The sequence below is a fragment of the Pristis pectinata genome, chromosome 16, assembly GCF_009764475.1.
Source record: "Pristis pectinata isolate sPriPec2 chromosome 16, sPriPec2.1.pri, whole genome shotgun sequence".
NCBI classification, from domain to species: Eukaryota; Metazoa; Chordata; class Chondrichthyes; order Rhinopristiformes; family Pristidae; genus Pristis; species Pristis pectinata.
This window is the reverse complement of record NC_067420.1, coordinates 1,256,559-1,273,652: the sequence shown is the minus strand read 5'-3', so window position 1 is coordinate 1,273,652 and position 17,094 is coordinate 1,256,559. Positions and strand designations below refer to the sequence as shown.

The following is a 17,094-nucleotide window of genomic DNA, read 5'->3' as shown; positions in this document are numbered from 1 at the left end:
GGATGCAGAGCTGGGCTGAGAAGTGGCAGATGGAGTTCAATCCAGAGAAGTGTGAGGTGGTACACTTTGGAAGGACAAACTCCAAGGTGGAGTACAAGGTTAATGGCAGGATTCTGGGCAGTGTGGAGGAGCAGAGGGATCTGGGGTTTATATCCACAGATCCCTGAAAGTTGCCTCACAGGTGGATAGGGTAGTTAAGAAAGCTTATGGGATGTTAGCTTTCATAAATCATGGGATTGAGTTTAAGAGCTGCGAGGTAATGATGCAGCTTTACAAAACTCTGGTTACACCACACTTAGAGTACTGTGTCCTGTTCTGGTCACCTCATTATAGGAAGGATGTGGAGGTGTTGGAAAGGGTGCAGAGGAGATTTACCAGGATGCTGCCTGGTTTAGAGAGTATGGATTATGAGGAGAGACTAAAGGAGCCAGGGCTTTACTCATTGGAGAGAAGGAGGATGAGGGGAGACATGATAGAGGTATATAAAATATTGAGAGGAATAGATAGAGTGGACAGCCAGCGCCTCTTTCCCAGGGCACCAATGCTCAATACAAGAGGGCATGGCTTTAAAGTAATGGGTTGGAAGTTCAAGGGAGATGTCAGAGGAAGGTTTTTTACCCAGAGAGTGGTTGGGGTGTGGAATGCGTTGCCTGGGGCTGTGGTGGAGGCAGGTACATTGGTCAAATTCAAGAGAGTGCTAGATAAGCATATGGAGGAATTTAAAATAGAGGGACATGTGGGAGGAAGGGGTTAGATAATCTTAGGCAAGGTTTAAAGGTCGACACAACATTGTGGGCTGAAGGGCCTAATTGTGCTGTACTGTTCTATGATTCCATGAAAAGACTGTTACCGTCCACCCTATCTATGCTCGTCATGATTTTATAAACCTCTATAAGGTCGCTCCAAGGAATAAAGACCTAACCTGGCCAAACTCTCCCTATAACTCAGGCATGGAGAATAAGCATGATTACGTCTTAACTGAAGTGTAGTATTGAGGTGAGACCATATCTGCCGTATCTCCCACCTAAGGACGTACATGTGTTGGGGTCTGTACAGTGCAGTCTCCCCAGGTGCATTTCTTGTCCTTTGAACAAGACAAGTTTAGAAGAATATGAGGTGACCTCATTGACTCCTTTAAGAGAAATTGACACAGCAAATGTTGTGAGGTTGTTAGCTCTAACTTAACAATCTAGAACAAGCTTTGGAAATCAAAAAGCTAAAAAAAAACTACAGATGCCGGAAACATGAAATAAAAATAGAAAATAGAGACACAAGAGAACAAACAAAAATATTGGGAACGCTCAGCAGGTCAGGCAGGGCCTGTGGAGACAGAAACAGTTCAGGTCAAGGGTCCTTCATCAGAGCTTAGAGAGAAAAAGAAGTTCAGTTTGAATTGCAAAGAGGAGCTGTGAAAGCAATGGATGGAAAGGTAGGAACTGAGAACATCTGCCTAAAACATGATGTTGGTGCCTTCCTGGGGAGGGTGATGAATTCTTCTGGGACCCGGCTGGTCTGGCTGGAGGAGGTGGAGGTGGAGAGAGATAAATAAGGAAAGGAGAGCAAGAAAAAGTGAACAACGCTGGAACTTTGCCCTGCAGATCCCAGCATGTATATAGTCTTAGGGTTAGTGGCCTGCCACTTAGCATGGTCCAAAGGAGAGATTTCTTGAGGGAGGGTATTGTAAGCCTTTGGAATTCTCTGTCTCATTGGTCGGTTTGAGAACATTTAGGCTATCAGAGAGAAAGAAGTATGGGAATTGGGTGGGAAGGTGGTCTTAAAGTAGCTAAAGGATTGCATACTGGCCAGGACGTAGGAAATAGGAATCACCAGACTGGGTAACTGTGACCAGTGGGATCTGTTGGGGTCTGTCATGAGCCCCAGCTGTGACCAGTGGAGTCTGCTGGGGTCTGTCCTGGGCCCCAGCTGTGACCAGTGGAGTCTGCTGGGGTCTGTCCTGGGCCCCAGCTGTGACCAGTGGGGTCTGCTGGAGTCTGTCCTGGGCCCCAGCTGTGACCAGTAGGGTCTGCTGGAGTCTGTCCTGGGCCCCAGCTGTGACCAGTGGGGTCTGCTGGGGTCAGTCCTGGCACCCCAGCTGTTCACAATCTCCACCAATGATTTGGTAGAGAGGACCAAGTGCAATATATCTAAATATGCCGATGATACACAGCTGGATGACTCTATGGGCTCTTGATGGGGACACAGAAAGGGCATGGCAGATGGAAATACATAGTTTGAGGCCATCCATTCCCAACATTAGTGTGGAGGGTCTGTTAGGAGTACCAAACACAGTTTCATGCATTGGAAGATGAGTCAGACCGTGTACAATCCACAGGTGCTGGGTATCTTATTATTGATTCTTACTTTCAGTTTGAAGATGGGATTTTGGATATTTGCCTGAAAATCTTGGACAACAGCAAAAACTACCTGGAAAATCCAAAGGAAGACTGCTCCAAGAGGAACGATCCCGTTTACATCAGCAGGCTTGTGACTGCGATGGTAAGTACCAACACCTCATATCTGCCGTTGCTATTAGTAACAACAAAGGGAGGAAACCAAGAGTTCTCTACAAGTGTCCACAGATGAATTCTGATGGACTTTTTCATTGTCCCTGTTGTATTAATATAGTAAGATGTTCAGATTTTCATTGCAATAATTAAACCTGTAAAGGACAGTTGTGAAAGGATTATCATTGGTTGTCACACGTACCGAGGTGCGGTGAGAAGAGTTGATGTGGGTCCATTACTTCAAAGGTTGCCAGATCTCAGAGTAAAATGGGAGCGAGAGTAACACTTGATGAGGTTGGTTATGGAAACCAACCAAGCAATCGGTTTGCCGAAGAGACTTTATCGCATAGAGCACACAAACCTTGCATTGGACGACGTAGTTTGACACACTGCTTGTGCAGAATTATCTCACTCTTCACCACACTTAATAAGTGGCAGCCCCCATTGATCTCATTGGCGACCATTTCCAATAACATAACCTGCAAGAACTTGATTGCTTTTAGACTTTTTTTTTCACTTTAATCAGAATCAGGTTTATTATCACTGACATATGTCGTGAAATATGTTGTTTTGCGGCAGCAGGACAGTGCAAGGCACAAAGATCTATAAATTGCAGAAGTAAATAAATAGTGCAACAAAAAGGAATAACGAGGTAGTGTTGATGGGTTCATGGACCGTTCAGAAATCTGATGGCGGAGGGGAAGAAGCTGTTCCAGAATCATTGAGTGTGGGTCTTCAGGCTCCTGTACCTCCTCCCCGTATGGTGAGGGTCCATGATTGTAGGTGAGCCCCTGTTCAGGTTTGGGTGAAAGTCACAAGCAGTCAGACATGGAATGCAGTTGGGTGATTAACACATTGGTTAGAATGCTACACATTGGCATGATCTGCCACACTACCCCCCTCCCTCACTATCCCAACATCACCTCCCCACCTCCCCCCCCCACCCCCCATTGAACCTGTGATCTACCTGCTTTTCTCTGCCCACTCAGCAGTGGCAGTATGTTGGAGGAAAGACTTATCACATCGTAAGGCTTTTGTCCTCCCACTGCACGTGAGGCCAGAGGGTTTTACAGCAAAGTGAATCATTCTGTTGTGACTGACTGAATCACCAGAGGGACACTGAAACTGGAGGTATAAAAGTCTTTATTCACACAGCAGATCTTCTGGGGAGAATCCAGTTCTCCTCTCCCGACACAACATTGTATACTTTTTGAACACAAAAACAACAATAAACGATTAACTACTCATTCAATGGCTATAATCACCTACTTAACTTTCACACTTTGAATGTAGACAGGTAACTGTGCAGAATTACATATTTACCATGGGAGCACGTCCCAACCAGCAGAACCCCCTTGAAAGTTCAATACTGGTGGCTGGTCTGAGAGTTTCTGAGCACAAACTCCAGACACCCAGAATATCCCTCTGTTATTACAGTGTTGAGGGATGGTCCCTGAATGTACAACTGGCCAGAATATCAAGTGACAAAACAGACCTGTCCTGAACTGTGCATTAAGTGGCAGGGATACACCTTCACTGATGCGTTAATACAGGAGATGGCCACTTAATACCTTCCCTGGTCTCACCCTGAAGGTTTCAAGGAGCACCAATTAACATGAACATTCATCTGTTGTCTTCCCCTGTGTCGTTTCAATGGGACAGAATCAGAATGTCCCACACCCACTGTTTGGTTTCAATGGCCTTAACGTATCAGTTGAAGTTAAATTGTGAACAGGTTTTATTTCCTGAAGACGGGTTCTCATTTTAATTAATATCTGCTCTCCATCATTTCACAACTCCAGAATAATCACTAAGACATCCCAATTAACATTGTTGCCCATTAACAGGCCTATTCTAAACCATAAAGTTTGAAATAACATTCACTCATTCTGCAAGTCATGGAGCGACTCAGCACGGCAACAGTCCTTCAGCCGACCAACACCACACCAACCATCGAGCACCTATTTATATCCATCCTGCACACATTTTATTCTCCTCACATTCCCCCCAGATACTAAACTGGGAGGATATCTACAGTGGTCAATAAACCGACCAGCCTGCATCTCTTTGGGATGTGGGTAGAAACCATGACACCCACGATAAACCCACACGGTCACCATAATAAGAAATATGAGCAGAATTAGGCCATTCAGTCCACTGTTCAATGATGCCTGATTTTTTTTCAACCCCATTCTCCTGCCTTCTCCCCATAACCCTTAACCTCCTTACCAGTCATGAACCTACCAATCTCTGTCTTCAAAACACCCAATGACTTGGCCTCCACAGCCGTCTGTGGCAACAAATTCCACAGATTCACCGCCCTCTGGCTGAAGAAATTCCTCTTCATCTCAGTTTTAAAGGGACGTCCCTTTATTCTGAGGCTGTGCCCTCTGGTCCTAGACTCTCCCACTGATGGAAGCATCCTCTCCACGTCCATCCTATCCAGGCCTTTCAGTATTCGGTTGGTTTCAATGAGATCCCCCCTCATCCTACTGAACTCCATCGAGTACAGGCCCAGAGCCATCAAACACTCCTCATACATTAAGTCTTTCATTCCTGGGATCCTCATTGTGAATCTCCTCTGGACCCTCTCCAGGTCATGTGGAGAACATGCAAACTCCACAAAGCACCAGAGATCAGGATTGAACCCAGTCCCTGAAGCCGTGAGACAGCAGCCCTGCCAACTAGGCCTGTCAAGTTGCTCATTAACTCTCTGTTTAAAACCAACATATTAATCCAATATCCCTCGTCAGTATATGGATTAATGACATGGATTGGCAGTTCTTCTCCTTGCCTGCTACTGCCGTGACTGCCACTTGTGATTGAAAGCCTGCCTGTGTATTTTGTTTCAAAGTAAGGCAAAGCATAACATGAGACCAGCTGATTGATTGGAAGAAGCGATTGCCAAGATGTGCAGTCAGTCAGGGTTTCGTACACAGCAGGAAAATGCTGCAGAATTCAGTTTTGCTTCTTCACCATGAAATCCTCATCCCACCAAAGGAGTATGTTAGGTGACATTATATTTAATTAAGACATGGTTTTATATTCATTGCCTCTCTTGTTCAAGTAACAAGTATCAGCTCCAATCTTCTTTCTCGGGAATGGCTTGTTTCTCCATTAATGGTCTAATTTTACTCTCATCCTCCTGGTCTGAGCTTGGAGGTGATACCAATCTCAGTCCCTCCCCAATAAGACCAGAGCTGAAATAACATTGGGCGTGTGACCCAGTACCGTCATTCTTGAATGCTTTCTTTCCCTAGTCTATCAGGTCAGAGGTGGAAGATCAGGGGTGGGGAGGGAGGAAGATGACACAGGAGGGGTGAAATGGTTCACCAGGATGCTGCCTGTATTAGAGGGCATGTGCTATAAGGAGAGGTTGGACGAACTTGGGTTCTTTTGGAGCGGCGGAGGCTGAGGGGAGACCTGATTGGAGTTTATAAGGTTATGAGGGGCATAGATAGAGTAGGCAGCCAGTACCTTTTCCCCAGGTTGAAATGTCCAATACCAGAGGGCGTGCATTTAAGGTGAGAGGGGGTAAGTTCAAAGGAGGTGTGTGGGGCAAGTTTTTCCACAGAGAGTGGTGGGTGCCTGGAATGTGCTGCCTGGGGTGGTGGTGGAGGCAGGTACAGTAGAGGTGTTTAAAAGGCTCTTAGATAGGCACATGGATGTGCAGAGAATGGAGGGATATCGGCCTTGTGTAGTCTTGAATGATACACCTCCCATCCTTAACACAATGTTTATTACCTGAGTTTGAGTAACTCTGCAATGACGTACAATTACTCCCTCCATTACAGGTGAATTGCAATGACGACAGGGGGATACTGCAGGGAAGGTGGGATGGTAACTATTCACATGGAACAGCTCCAACAACGTGGATTGGAAGCATTTCCATCCTTCGTCGATGGAGCAACTCCGGATGTCAGCCTGTCCTCTATGGCCAGTGTTGGGTGTTTGCTGCTGTGGCCTGTACAGGTATGTAACACTCTGCATCATGGGGCTCGTACAGGTACATACCTGTACAGGTATGTAACACTCTGCATCATGGGGCTCGTACAGGTACATACCTGTACAGGTATGTAACACTCTGCATCATGGGGCTTGTACAGGTACGTACCTGTACAGGTATGTAACCTCTGCACCATGGAGCTTGTACAGGTATGGACAGGTATGTAACCTCTGCACCATGGGGCTTGATTACAAAATACTAGCAAATACTGTAATAGATGAAAATTAACATCTGGGACTAGCATGGAACTGCAAAGCCTGTTGTGACTCCATGCCAATGAGATGCCCACACCTCATGATCTCTGCTGTGGTTTCACACATTTTTATAATTCCATTTCAACCTCTTTCGTGAAAAGCTGGAACTTCAGTGATACAAATTCTTTATGGAGTTTTCCATCATAATCTACCGGTTTGTGGTAATCTTCAACTAGAGCAGCACAATCATAAACTCTTCCTTTTCAGCAATAGGCTCCAGCGAGTACTTAGAATCTGAATCCATTCCAAGTGTCAAGTATTGGACTTTCTACACCTTAAACTACAGATTCTACATTCACATGTCTCAGTTCTAACAACACAGACTCTCGCAGCGCCCTCTGCCATTGGCAGTAAGGTCCATCTGAGTTCTTGTACTGAACTGTGGAATATGCATAATGTTAGATGAGCAATATCAAGGAACAACATCTCTTTACTGTAGCAGTTGACTCTTAACTAAACTGAAGCATGGTACCCAAGGTGTAATGCCAACCAGATGACAGTTCCTTAAAGTAGCAGTAGCGTGGCAGTTAAATATACATGAGCCACAAACCAATAAACATATACCACACTACTCCCCTTTTAAAAGAAAGAAATTTTTTTTAAAAACTAAATTTTAGACCAGGAGACACAAGGGGCTGCAGACGCTGGAATCTGGAGCAACAAGCAATCTGCTGGAGGAACTCAGTGGGTCGAGCAGCATCTGTGGGGGGAGAGGAATTGTTGACAATTTGGGTCAAAACCCTGCACCAGGTCCTGATGCAGGGTTTTGACCTGAAACATTTGATCCCATTGCAGGATTTCAACCATGGTCAACACAGTCTGCTGTTTTGGACCTTTGGGTCACTCCTTCTGGTCTCTGCAGCTTCTGTTGCTGCTTCCCCAAGTTCCGCAATGGTTTGCACGTGCCCGTCTTACCTGCCCACGGAATGCTTTCTGCCATATTTGGACTGGCACACCTTTGCTCCTGCCATACCTCCTCATCGTGGTATCTCCTGGTCTTTCTTTGTGTCCCCCAGGCACCTTCCATTTCATTTCATACTATCGTTTTGCTTGGGCGACCTCCATTTCATTGGGTCAAGTCAGGGGGGCAGCATTTGATCTGGAGGGGAAAGAGACCTGCCTGTTTCTCAGTTGTTTTCTCCCATCCTGGTGAACATGACGTTGAAGCAGAAACTGCCTGCCCCATGTAGTCTGATCCAACCCCCGACCTGCAGTCTGCCTCAGTTATCGCCAACTTGCCTTCCCTGTCACACAGGGCATCTGTTCCCAGTACTTGTCCGGAGTATGTGCGCAATCAGACATTGCTCCTAGACAACAAGTTTGTGCCTTCAGGAATCATGTACCATCAGTGAGTGATCTGTTAGGGGATCAATCTGCATCACAATACTCCGACCATTAACCTGAATGGCAGTTTGAAGTTCACAGTAGGCTCCTTTTCTGTCACCATCTGTGAAGTAAATTCCATTCATAAGAGAAGGTAAGATAAAATCAGATTTCTTTATTAGTCACATGTACATCGAAACACACAGTGAAATGCATCTTTTGTGTAGAGTGTTCTGGGGGCAGCCCGCAAGTGTCGCCACGCTTCCGGCGCCAACATAGCATGCCCACAACTTCCTAACCTGTATGTCTTTGGAATGTGGGAGGAAACCGGGGCACCCAAAGGAAACCCACGCAGACACGGGGAGAACGTACAAACTCCTTACAGACAGCGGCCGGAATTGAACCCGGGTCGCTGGCGCTGTAATAGCGTTATGCTAACCGCTACAATACTGTGCCTGCCTCTTTCTGATCTTCACTTATTTCAAGGTGCTCCTTTGTTCCCTGGCCTGTGAGGTGTACATAGACAGTAGCTCTAACTAATTTTGATATGTTTTCTGGTCCATAACTAACATGTGCTCCACCCAAGGGATCCAAGGTTAGTCTGGGATCGACCTTACGGATGTGGGACCAGCACAGACAGAATGCTGGTGTGGCTGAGGTGCAGGTTGTAGGAGTTGAAGGAGCAACAGGAGTGTGCACGCACTCGTGATGAGGTGGGCAGCACTCCTGGCCGCAGGGGAAAGGTTTTGTTAAACAAAAATAAACTCCATTGGTGCTGGTCACAATGGCTGCTGAAAGCCTGGACAACGCAAACTCACCCCCACTTTGCTTGTCGGGAACTAAGACCCCACAGGGCCCTTTAACGGGAGTGTGGTTCATCTGCGCTGTTGCAAGGTCTGGAGCCTCTTACTGGTGTTCATTTAACTAGACAACAAAGTTGCACATGTGAGATGATTCACTGTGATTTTCATAGTTTGCTAGTTACCAGCTCCCATTGGATAACAGTGTTGCACCTTTTACGCTGCCCTGACCCTGCATTACTCTTCTGATTATTGTATAGAATGACAGTGTAAACTCTAAAGATTTCTGAGAAATTCTGACTGTTGGCCCCACCTGCACACAATTAACCCCACCCATCTGAAGATACAGATGGTTTCAGAGATCCACTTTTACAGCAGTGATGAAATGCGAGAATTATTTGTCCCAGTTCCAACGTATGTTGATCTGTGGCCCATTTTTATTTGCTCTTAAACACTCTATTACTTTAAAGTTGATGGAGTCGCAACGACCTTAAGGAAATGTTGCATTGTTAATTACTGCATGTACCTTGCTCCAGGTTCAGTTCAGAGTAAGTTGCTACCAATAACTGTCGTGTTTCTTTAATGCTCTTGATATTTAGCGGGTTTACCTATACTCCATAGTACAGTGTAAGAAGAACCCAAATGCACTATATTAGTGAGAAGGTAAGGGTACTGTGAGAATTTGCATTTAGTTGTGTGGAATGTAAAGCAAATTAGAAGGGTAAATTCCTCAAAACTGAAGTAAAAAGGAGAACATTTCAAGTCAGAACACATGCCTGCGATAACTTAAAATGACCCTTTGCTTTGATAAATATTTAATTATTACTTTTATTGAAGTCATGATTTAAATGCATCTATACAGTGTGTATTTCAAAAAATGCTGATTTAACTAACAACAAGGCGCACAATGTGAACCACAATCCTTGGGAAGTTGTCTATAACTTACTTTAATTCTTGGAGGTTATTGCAGATACAAAGATCACTTTAATCCTTATTGCCCTCCAATTATAGTTAAAGCTCATCTTATTCTGTCTGCTGCAGAGTAGCTACATGTTAGAACTTCTCAGTTTTGGTACTGCTGCCTTAACCTCTGGATCACAGAACTGTGGTGAAACCAATGGATTCAGCAAATGATCTTGATTTTTTTCTAGTTTTTTTGCAACAACAGGGAGGAAGGCAAAACCTTTCATTGCTTCAGTATAATGTATGGTACTGTTGTAGTTATTTTACAACCATGAAGGTACAAACATGACATGGTCTCATAACAATCATGAAGGAGATAAAAACCAGGGGAGATATGAAGTGAGAGGGACTTGCAAATACACAAAGTGTAACAGCATGTTGATTGCAGAGACAAATGTTACAGTGCAAGTTTGGGAAATGATGGACTGTGAGAAAAGTCAGGTAACTGTCAGGTAAATAAATGGGTCAACATTCCTTTGTGATTAAAAATTGGAAAAGGTTCTTTAGAATCTGTAACTCAGACCTCAAGGCATTTCTTGTAAGATTAAGCCATATCAATCAGACCTGTCTGTTGATTCATGTTTTTGTTCTAACAAATAAATTCATGGCGTCCCAACATCAGCATCAAAGTCAGTGATGCTTTCCAATCAATTATGTGTTTTCAGAACCTGTTGGTCTGCATTATTAGGACTACTGAATATCCTGGGCAGTTATTTGTTGGATATTACTTTTTGCAAAGGTGACAGGATTTGGCCAAGCATTGCATTTGTTATTAATTCCAGAGAATTCTTGCAAACCTTTAAATATCAAATTCTGTAGGAAAAACAAGTGGCAGCACCGGCACAGAAACGACATTGCTGAACTGATGCTCTTCCTCCTCAATAACGAACACAGTGGGGAAAGGGCGCTCAGAATTAAAGACAAGATATCTCATTCTGGGTGAGAAATTATTGGGGGTTGATGACAAACTTTACTGCTGATCTCGTCAACTATCTGTTGACGATTCGGCATAAACGTTGGTGAAGTTTACAACAATTTAAGACCAGAACTATCTTTACATACAATTAGCATTGGGGTACCTAGAACTTTTAGCAAGAATAAAGCCATCAACATAGAATAACAAACTGCCAGCTGAATAATCAGTAGAAAACCCTTTGATGCCATTAAGAATAAAATCGGAACTTTGTCCATTTCCCTAAGATGTTGCTCTCCAATGTCAGAATAAATCCCAGAACGTTCTGATGTTGCATCAGAATGAAGCTTATTATGAGGGAGCACATGGTTGAGCAGCAGGAGAGCAGAGGAGATCATTGTCCTCATCCACCAACATCTTCTACAAACCCACTGACGCCCACAGCGACCTCAATAACAGCTCCTCCCACCCCGTCTCTTGCAAGGACGCCATCCCTTTTTCTCAATTTCTCTTTCTCCGCCGCATCTGCTCCCATGATGAGGCTTTCCACTCCAGGACGTTCGAGATGTCCAACTTCTTTACTAATGTGATCTCCTCAGGCTTATTATCACTGACATATGACGTGAAATTTATTGTTCTGCTTACAGTGCAAGGACATAAGATCTATAAATTACAAAAATAAATGAATAGTACAAAAAAAAGGGATAACGAGGTAGTGTTCATGGGTTCATGGACCGTTCAGAAATCTGATGGTGGAGGGGAAGAAGCTGTTCCTGAATCATTGAGTGTGGGTCTTCAGGCTCCTGTACCTCCTCCCAGATGGTAGTAATGAGAAGAGGGCGTGTCCCGGGTGGTGAGGGTCCTTACTGATGGATGCCACAGTCTTGAGACACTGCTTCTTGAAGATGACCTCGTTGGTGGGGAGGGTTGTGCCCGTGATGGAGCTGGCTGAGTCTACAACCCTCTGCAGACTCTTGTGATCCTGTGCATTGGAGCCTCCATACCAGGCTGTGATGCAACCAATCAGAATGCTCTCCACAGTACATCTGTAAAAATTTGTAAGCACCTTCGGTGACATACCAAATCTCCTCAAACTCCTGATGAAATAGAGCTGTTGGCGTGGCTTCTTTGTGATTGCATCAATGCGTTGGGCTCAGGATAGATCCTCCGAGATGTTGACGCTCAGGAACTTGAAGCTGCTCACCCTTTCCACCGCTGACCCCTCAGTGAGGACTGGTGTGTGTTCTCCCGACTTCCCCTTCCTGAAGTCCACAATCAGTTCCTTGGTCTTGCTGACGTTGAGTGTGAGGTTGTCATTGTGACACCACTCAACCAGCTGATCGGTCTCACTCCTGCAAGCCTCCTCCAGAAGGAGGTAATTCAGACTATCGAGATTAATCTGTCTGAAAAGTACTCTTCAAAACCCATTTCCTATCTGTTTTCCAGAGCCAGGTTATGGCACATCATGTGAACATCCAAGTGCTTCTTCAATGCACTGACAGTTTGCCCCATCAACCCTCTTGCATTCTATTCCAGATCCCACTGCATTTTCCTCAACTCCCTCTAATCCTCTTAATAGTTACCTTCAATATGTGCCTCCTGGTTGTTAACGTCACTGCTGAGAGAAATAGATCCCTTCTGTCACTCAGTCTATGCCACTCATAATTTTATACAACTCAAATCTCCTTTCAGCTTCCACTCCTTCCAAGAAAACAACTCCAGCTTAGTCCATCTGTCACAGCGAAAAAGCTTCCAGCCTTGGATATATGATTGTAAATTTTGTCTGCGCTTTATGTGATGCTTTTACATCTTCCCTGGAGTGTAGTGACTGGAAATGTATCCCATGCAGAGCACACTGTGACCGAGAGTTAAGTACAGTTTAAGTATGACCTGCCTGTCTCTGTCACTATACCTCAACCAGTAAAGGAAGGTATCTCAGATGTCTTTGTTTAACCCTTTAAGAACCCATCCTGCAACCTTCAGGGATCTGTGGCTGTGCTTTAAGTAAATCCTCTGCTATCTCATATTTCTACATGGTAACCTCTTTTTATGGAGACAGGGGCAAAGTATTCTTTAAGAATAATTCTACACCTTCTGCCTCCACACACAGATTATCTGTTTAGTCTTTAATAAGCACCACAGTCTTTTTCATTATCCACTTATTCTTTACACAATTATGAAACATCTTTGAGTTGTCCTTCATTTTATTTGTCAAGGTGCTCTAGTGGTCTCTTGTCCTTACTGTTCCTTTCCCCCACTCTCCCGTTGCACTGATCTTGATCTATCACCAAGAAACTTTCCCCAGTTACCTTCCTAAATCACATCTCATTCTAACAAAATTGGCCTACTCCAGTCTATAACCTTTACTCCTGGTGTTTCTTTAACTTTTCCTTCACTGTTCCAAACTGAATTATGATCACAGCTACCAAAACCCTCCTGCATTTTTCCAGTTAACAACTTTTTCTTTCAAACTGGTTTTCTTTTGTCTTTATTCAAGGAAGTTGTCTTGCATGCTTTTGATGACTTCTGAGCACATTACTGATTCCGGGAATGTTTCCTTCAGGTTTTATCTTCCATCTCTGGTTGTTCGTGGGTCTACAACGCATTTCCATCTGTGAACTATATAGAAGCATTAATACCTCTTAAGTTCAGTGCCACTGAAGTAGATGCTGTTGCTGCTATATTGCTTTTCAATGCGCCTGACAGGAGATGAATTTCTCTTCACCCCTCTTCCTATCCTACATCAAATCTTCATGATCACTTTGCCCACCACCTGAAGTTTTAAACCAACCTGGCTCTTTTCTGATATCCTCCATTATTATAGTAAAAGTCCTGGAGAAATGTGTTTTCTGCAAGTCTTCCAGTGCTGGGAGAACCCCTGTGGAAATTTTGGGCTCAGCATCTCCTCTTTAACTTTATTTCTCTGAAGCTCAAGCTAACCCTCAACTAAAGAGAGAGTTTGTGAACTCCCAAGTGATTTGTTGCTTCTCTGCTCTGTTGGATTAGGGTCCAGATTGTTGTTTTAATTGTACTTTTCCTTGTATTTTTAGCTTTCTTTACACTTGCTTACCTGTTTGTAAACTTTTAGTAACTTGTAGTTTACCTGGTTCTGTAGTTTCATTGTCTGCAAATTTGAAGTGTGACTCAGTCAGTACTTGTTCACAGGTTTCCATATCTAAACTGGTTTAGACCAGTTTGCAGTATAAAGGAAGAGTATGTGGTTAGGTTTCTTTGTTACTTCTTTACTTGCTGATACAGGCTGACCCTGTCTGATCTGCACTACGATGAACATCTAATAAAACGGCTGTAACCATAAGATTTGTGCCTCATTCTTGACTTCTATAGAACCTCCTGGATAACATCACCTCCAGATCTACCAGTAAGTGTTAAGCTGTTGGTATGACAGAGCATGAGGAGTTGTTCAGGGATAAAGAACAAAAGGGAATCATACTGTCATGTGAATGTTCTAACAAGCAATGCATCTATAGGTGCGTTTGTCTAAATGTACAGCTATTATTCCAGTCATAAGGTACATAGATCATGTGCGCAGAACTTTTCCTAACAGTCGTTGCTCTGCTCCAGTTTTGAGATGTTTTGGAATTGCCACTCGGCACATCACCAATTTCAACTCTGCACATGACACGGAGCAAGATTTACGAATTGACTCCTTCAGTGATGAGAATGGAAGAACCTTGAACATAATGAAAGACAGCGTCTGGTGAGTTTCATCTCTGCAGGTACAACATCAGCTGGTACATTGGAAACTGATAATAAAAAAATAAAGAACGTATAAGAGAAGCAAAATTGATAAGGATGAGATTAACAACTAACAATATACATCTTTAATTTCTGACCTGTTTGTGACCTTCGTCATTATCCTAAACATCAAAAAAAATCTGAAACAAATATCTAACTTTACGACAAGATGTGCTTGTGTGGGTGACACATTTCTGCATTGGATTTATACTTAATGAGACCACTTCTCCATGCAGAACTCTATTTGAACACTGCCGGTGCGATAACTTTATACAGTTCTGTGTTGCACCTGCCTCTGCAACCAGGACATGATGGTGTTCCTTTTTCTGCAACATAAAGCAGATCTGAACAGGACCCAGCCCAGGAGGAGAAACCAGGTACAGGCAGGTCCACCTTCATTTAGTTATGTGCCTATATTCCTTTGGGCCCCACCAGCTACAACCCTAACCCGACCCTCAGATCTCCTGGACCGCTCCTTCTTCCGGGATCCAATTCATCAGCTTCAGGTGCTGACGATGACTGTTCTGGACCTGTAAGCTATGGTCCAAGACTTCTCCAAACCACAGGCCCCAGTGCAATTATCCAATGGGCTTGTCCACTCACCCCATGACCTTGCCCTGCTCCCAGGAGTATCTGCTACTTCCTTCATCGTGGCCAGGTTGATAGTCAGAACACTTGTGCCTTTGCTGCTTTGTGATCAATTACCGAGCCTCTGCAGGTAATGAATTTCTAGGCAACAGACACCCCAATAATTTGCCAGGCTTTCAAAAAGAATATTATTTACGTTTTCTTTTGGCTTTTGTTTGTCATTACCAAGGTTTGGGGTAACAGAGTGTGCCCATGAGTCGTCCTGTTGCATGGGCAGGTATAGCGAGGGTTAATAGACAGTGATCCTGGTCTGGTATAGCCAAGATAATCATCATTGTGGATGGGTTTGACTTTGACCAATCATGTAAAAATTATCATTGTTGGATGAGCCACTCAGTACCAACCTAACCTGACTCTTCATTTCCATCAGCATCAATAGAATAAAAATGAAAAACACGATGATGCTGGAGGAACTCAGCAGGTCAGGCAGCATCCGTGGAGAAAAGCAGGTGGTCAACGTTTAGGGTCAGGACCCTTCATCAAACGTTAACTGCCAGTCCTGAAGAAGGGCCCTATTGACCCAATTGTTCAGCATTCAGAGACTGAAGTTTATTTAATGATTTCATTGAATGTTTCCTTCAAAGCTTGTAAGGATGGGAATTTTTGATGAGGTGTAAAACACATGATGTGTGAAATGAAAGGGTTGGAAGGCAGTATAGTTTGGTGGCTTTCTTAAAGGCGCAGTGGGAAGAACAAAACCTTCTTTGAAAATGTTAAGTCTTTAAATAAATATCACCAAATCAGTTCTCCATATTTCACAGTTTTATCATCTGATGAACTTCCAGTCTGTAAAGAGAATATTTTCTACCTTGGTTGTACAAGTTCTTGTTAACGATGGTCATTCTCTTGTGATGCTGAAGGAACTTCCATTGCTGGGTGGAATCTTGGATGACACGGCCTGATTTGAAGGCAGGCTATGATGGTTGGCAAGTACTGGACCCCACTCCACAGGAGCGGAGTGAAGGTAACTGCAGATAACACAGGGTATGCAGTATGTCTTTTATCAACATTGGCATATCTTTTCCTGTCAGATGTAAACATAATGGCCCAGTGACCGTGAATACAAGTGTTCTCCTAAAGAACTATTTTTATGTCCCTGTCAGCAACTACAGATTGTCACCCGATGAACCAACAGCTATTGCTCCCCGACCAAAAGAAGGATCTAGTTAATTGGTACATGCTTAAACTCCCTCAGCTTGCAAAAGCATAGCGATAAAAGTGTTCCCAATTAACTCCTGCGATTTCAATCTTTTTTAAAGATACGGACAATCATTTCAAAAAGGCAGCTCAATCGTTTTGTGCAGGAACTTCTAAAGTGAAGTTAAAAATTGACAAGCAGTTGCAAAGCGTCCCTGACAGTCAGCTTTCATTACTTTTGCATTCCCCAGTAACCTCTCTTCATTTAGGAATACTTTAGGAACAGAGGGACCTAGGAATACAAGTGTATAGCTCGTTGAAAGCAGCATCACAGGTAGACAGGGTAGTGAAAAGGGCATTTAGCACACTGGTCTTCATCAGTCAGGGCATTCAGTACAGGAGTTGGGACATTATGTTGCAGTTGTATAAGTCGTTGGAGAACTGTGTACCATTTTGGTTGCCCTGTTATAGAAAAGACGTGGTTAAACTGGAAAGAGTGCAGTGAAGGTTTACGAGGATGTTGCCAGGACTCGAGGGCCTGAGTTATAGGGAGAGGTTGGCCAAATTGATTCCCAGGACAAAGGGACAGTCCTGCGATTCAGTGGACTGGGTTTTGCTCTCTACGGTTTGATAGAATGAGAGGTGACTTCAATGAAACATCCAAAATTGTTACAGAGCTTGACAGGGTAAATGCTTGTGTATCCAAGCTGGGATGTATACAAGCTGGGGTGTATCCAAACTGGGGTGTGTACAAGCTGGGGTGTATCCAAGCTGGGATGTATACAAGCTG

At 43.9% G+C, this 17,094-nt stretch overlaps 1 protein-coding gene across 1 annotated transcript in view; it reads left to right on the top strand.

The window, feature by feature from the left end:
• Positions 1-17,094, top strand: part of tgm2a (transglutaminase 2, C polypeptide A) — a 46,498-nt gene that overhangs the window by 14,412 nt on the left and 14,992 nt on the right. Inside the window, exons 5-8 of the mRNA XM_052031272.1 lie at positions 2,368-2,496; positions 6,299-6,476; positions 14,346-14,481; positions 16,028-16,131. Of these exons, the coding sequence (XP_051887232.1) occupies positions 2,368-2,496; positions 6,299-6,476; positions 14,346-14,481; positions 16,028-16,131 (547 nt within the window). The remainder of the gene's footprint in view (positions 1-2,367; positions 2,497-6,298; positions 6,477-14,345; positions 14,482-16,027; positions 16,132-17,094) is intronic.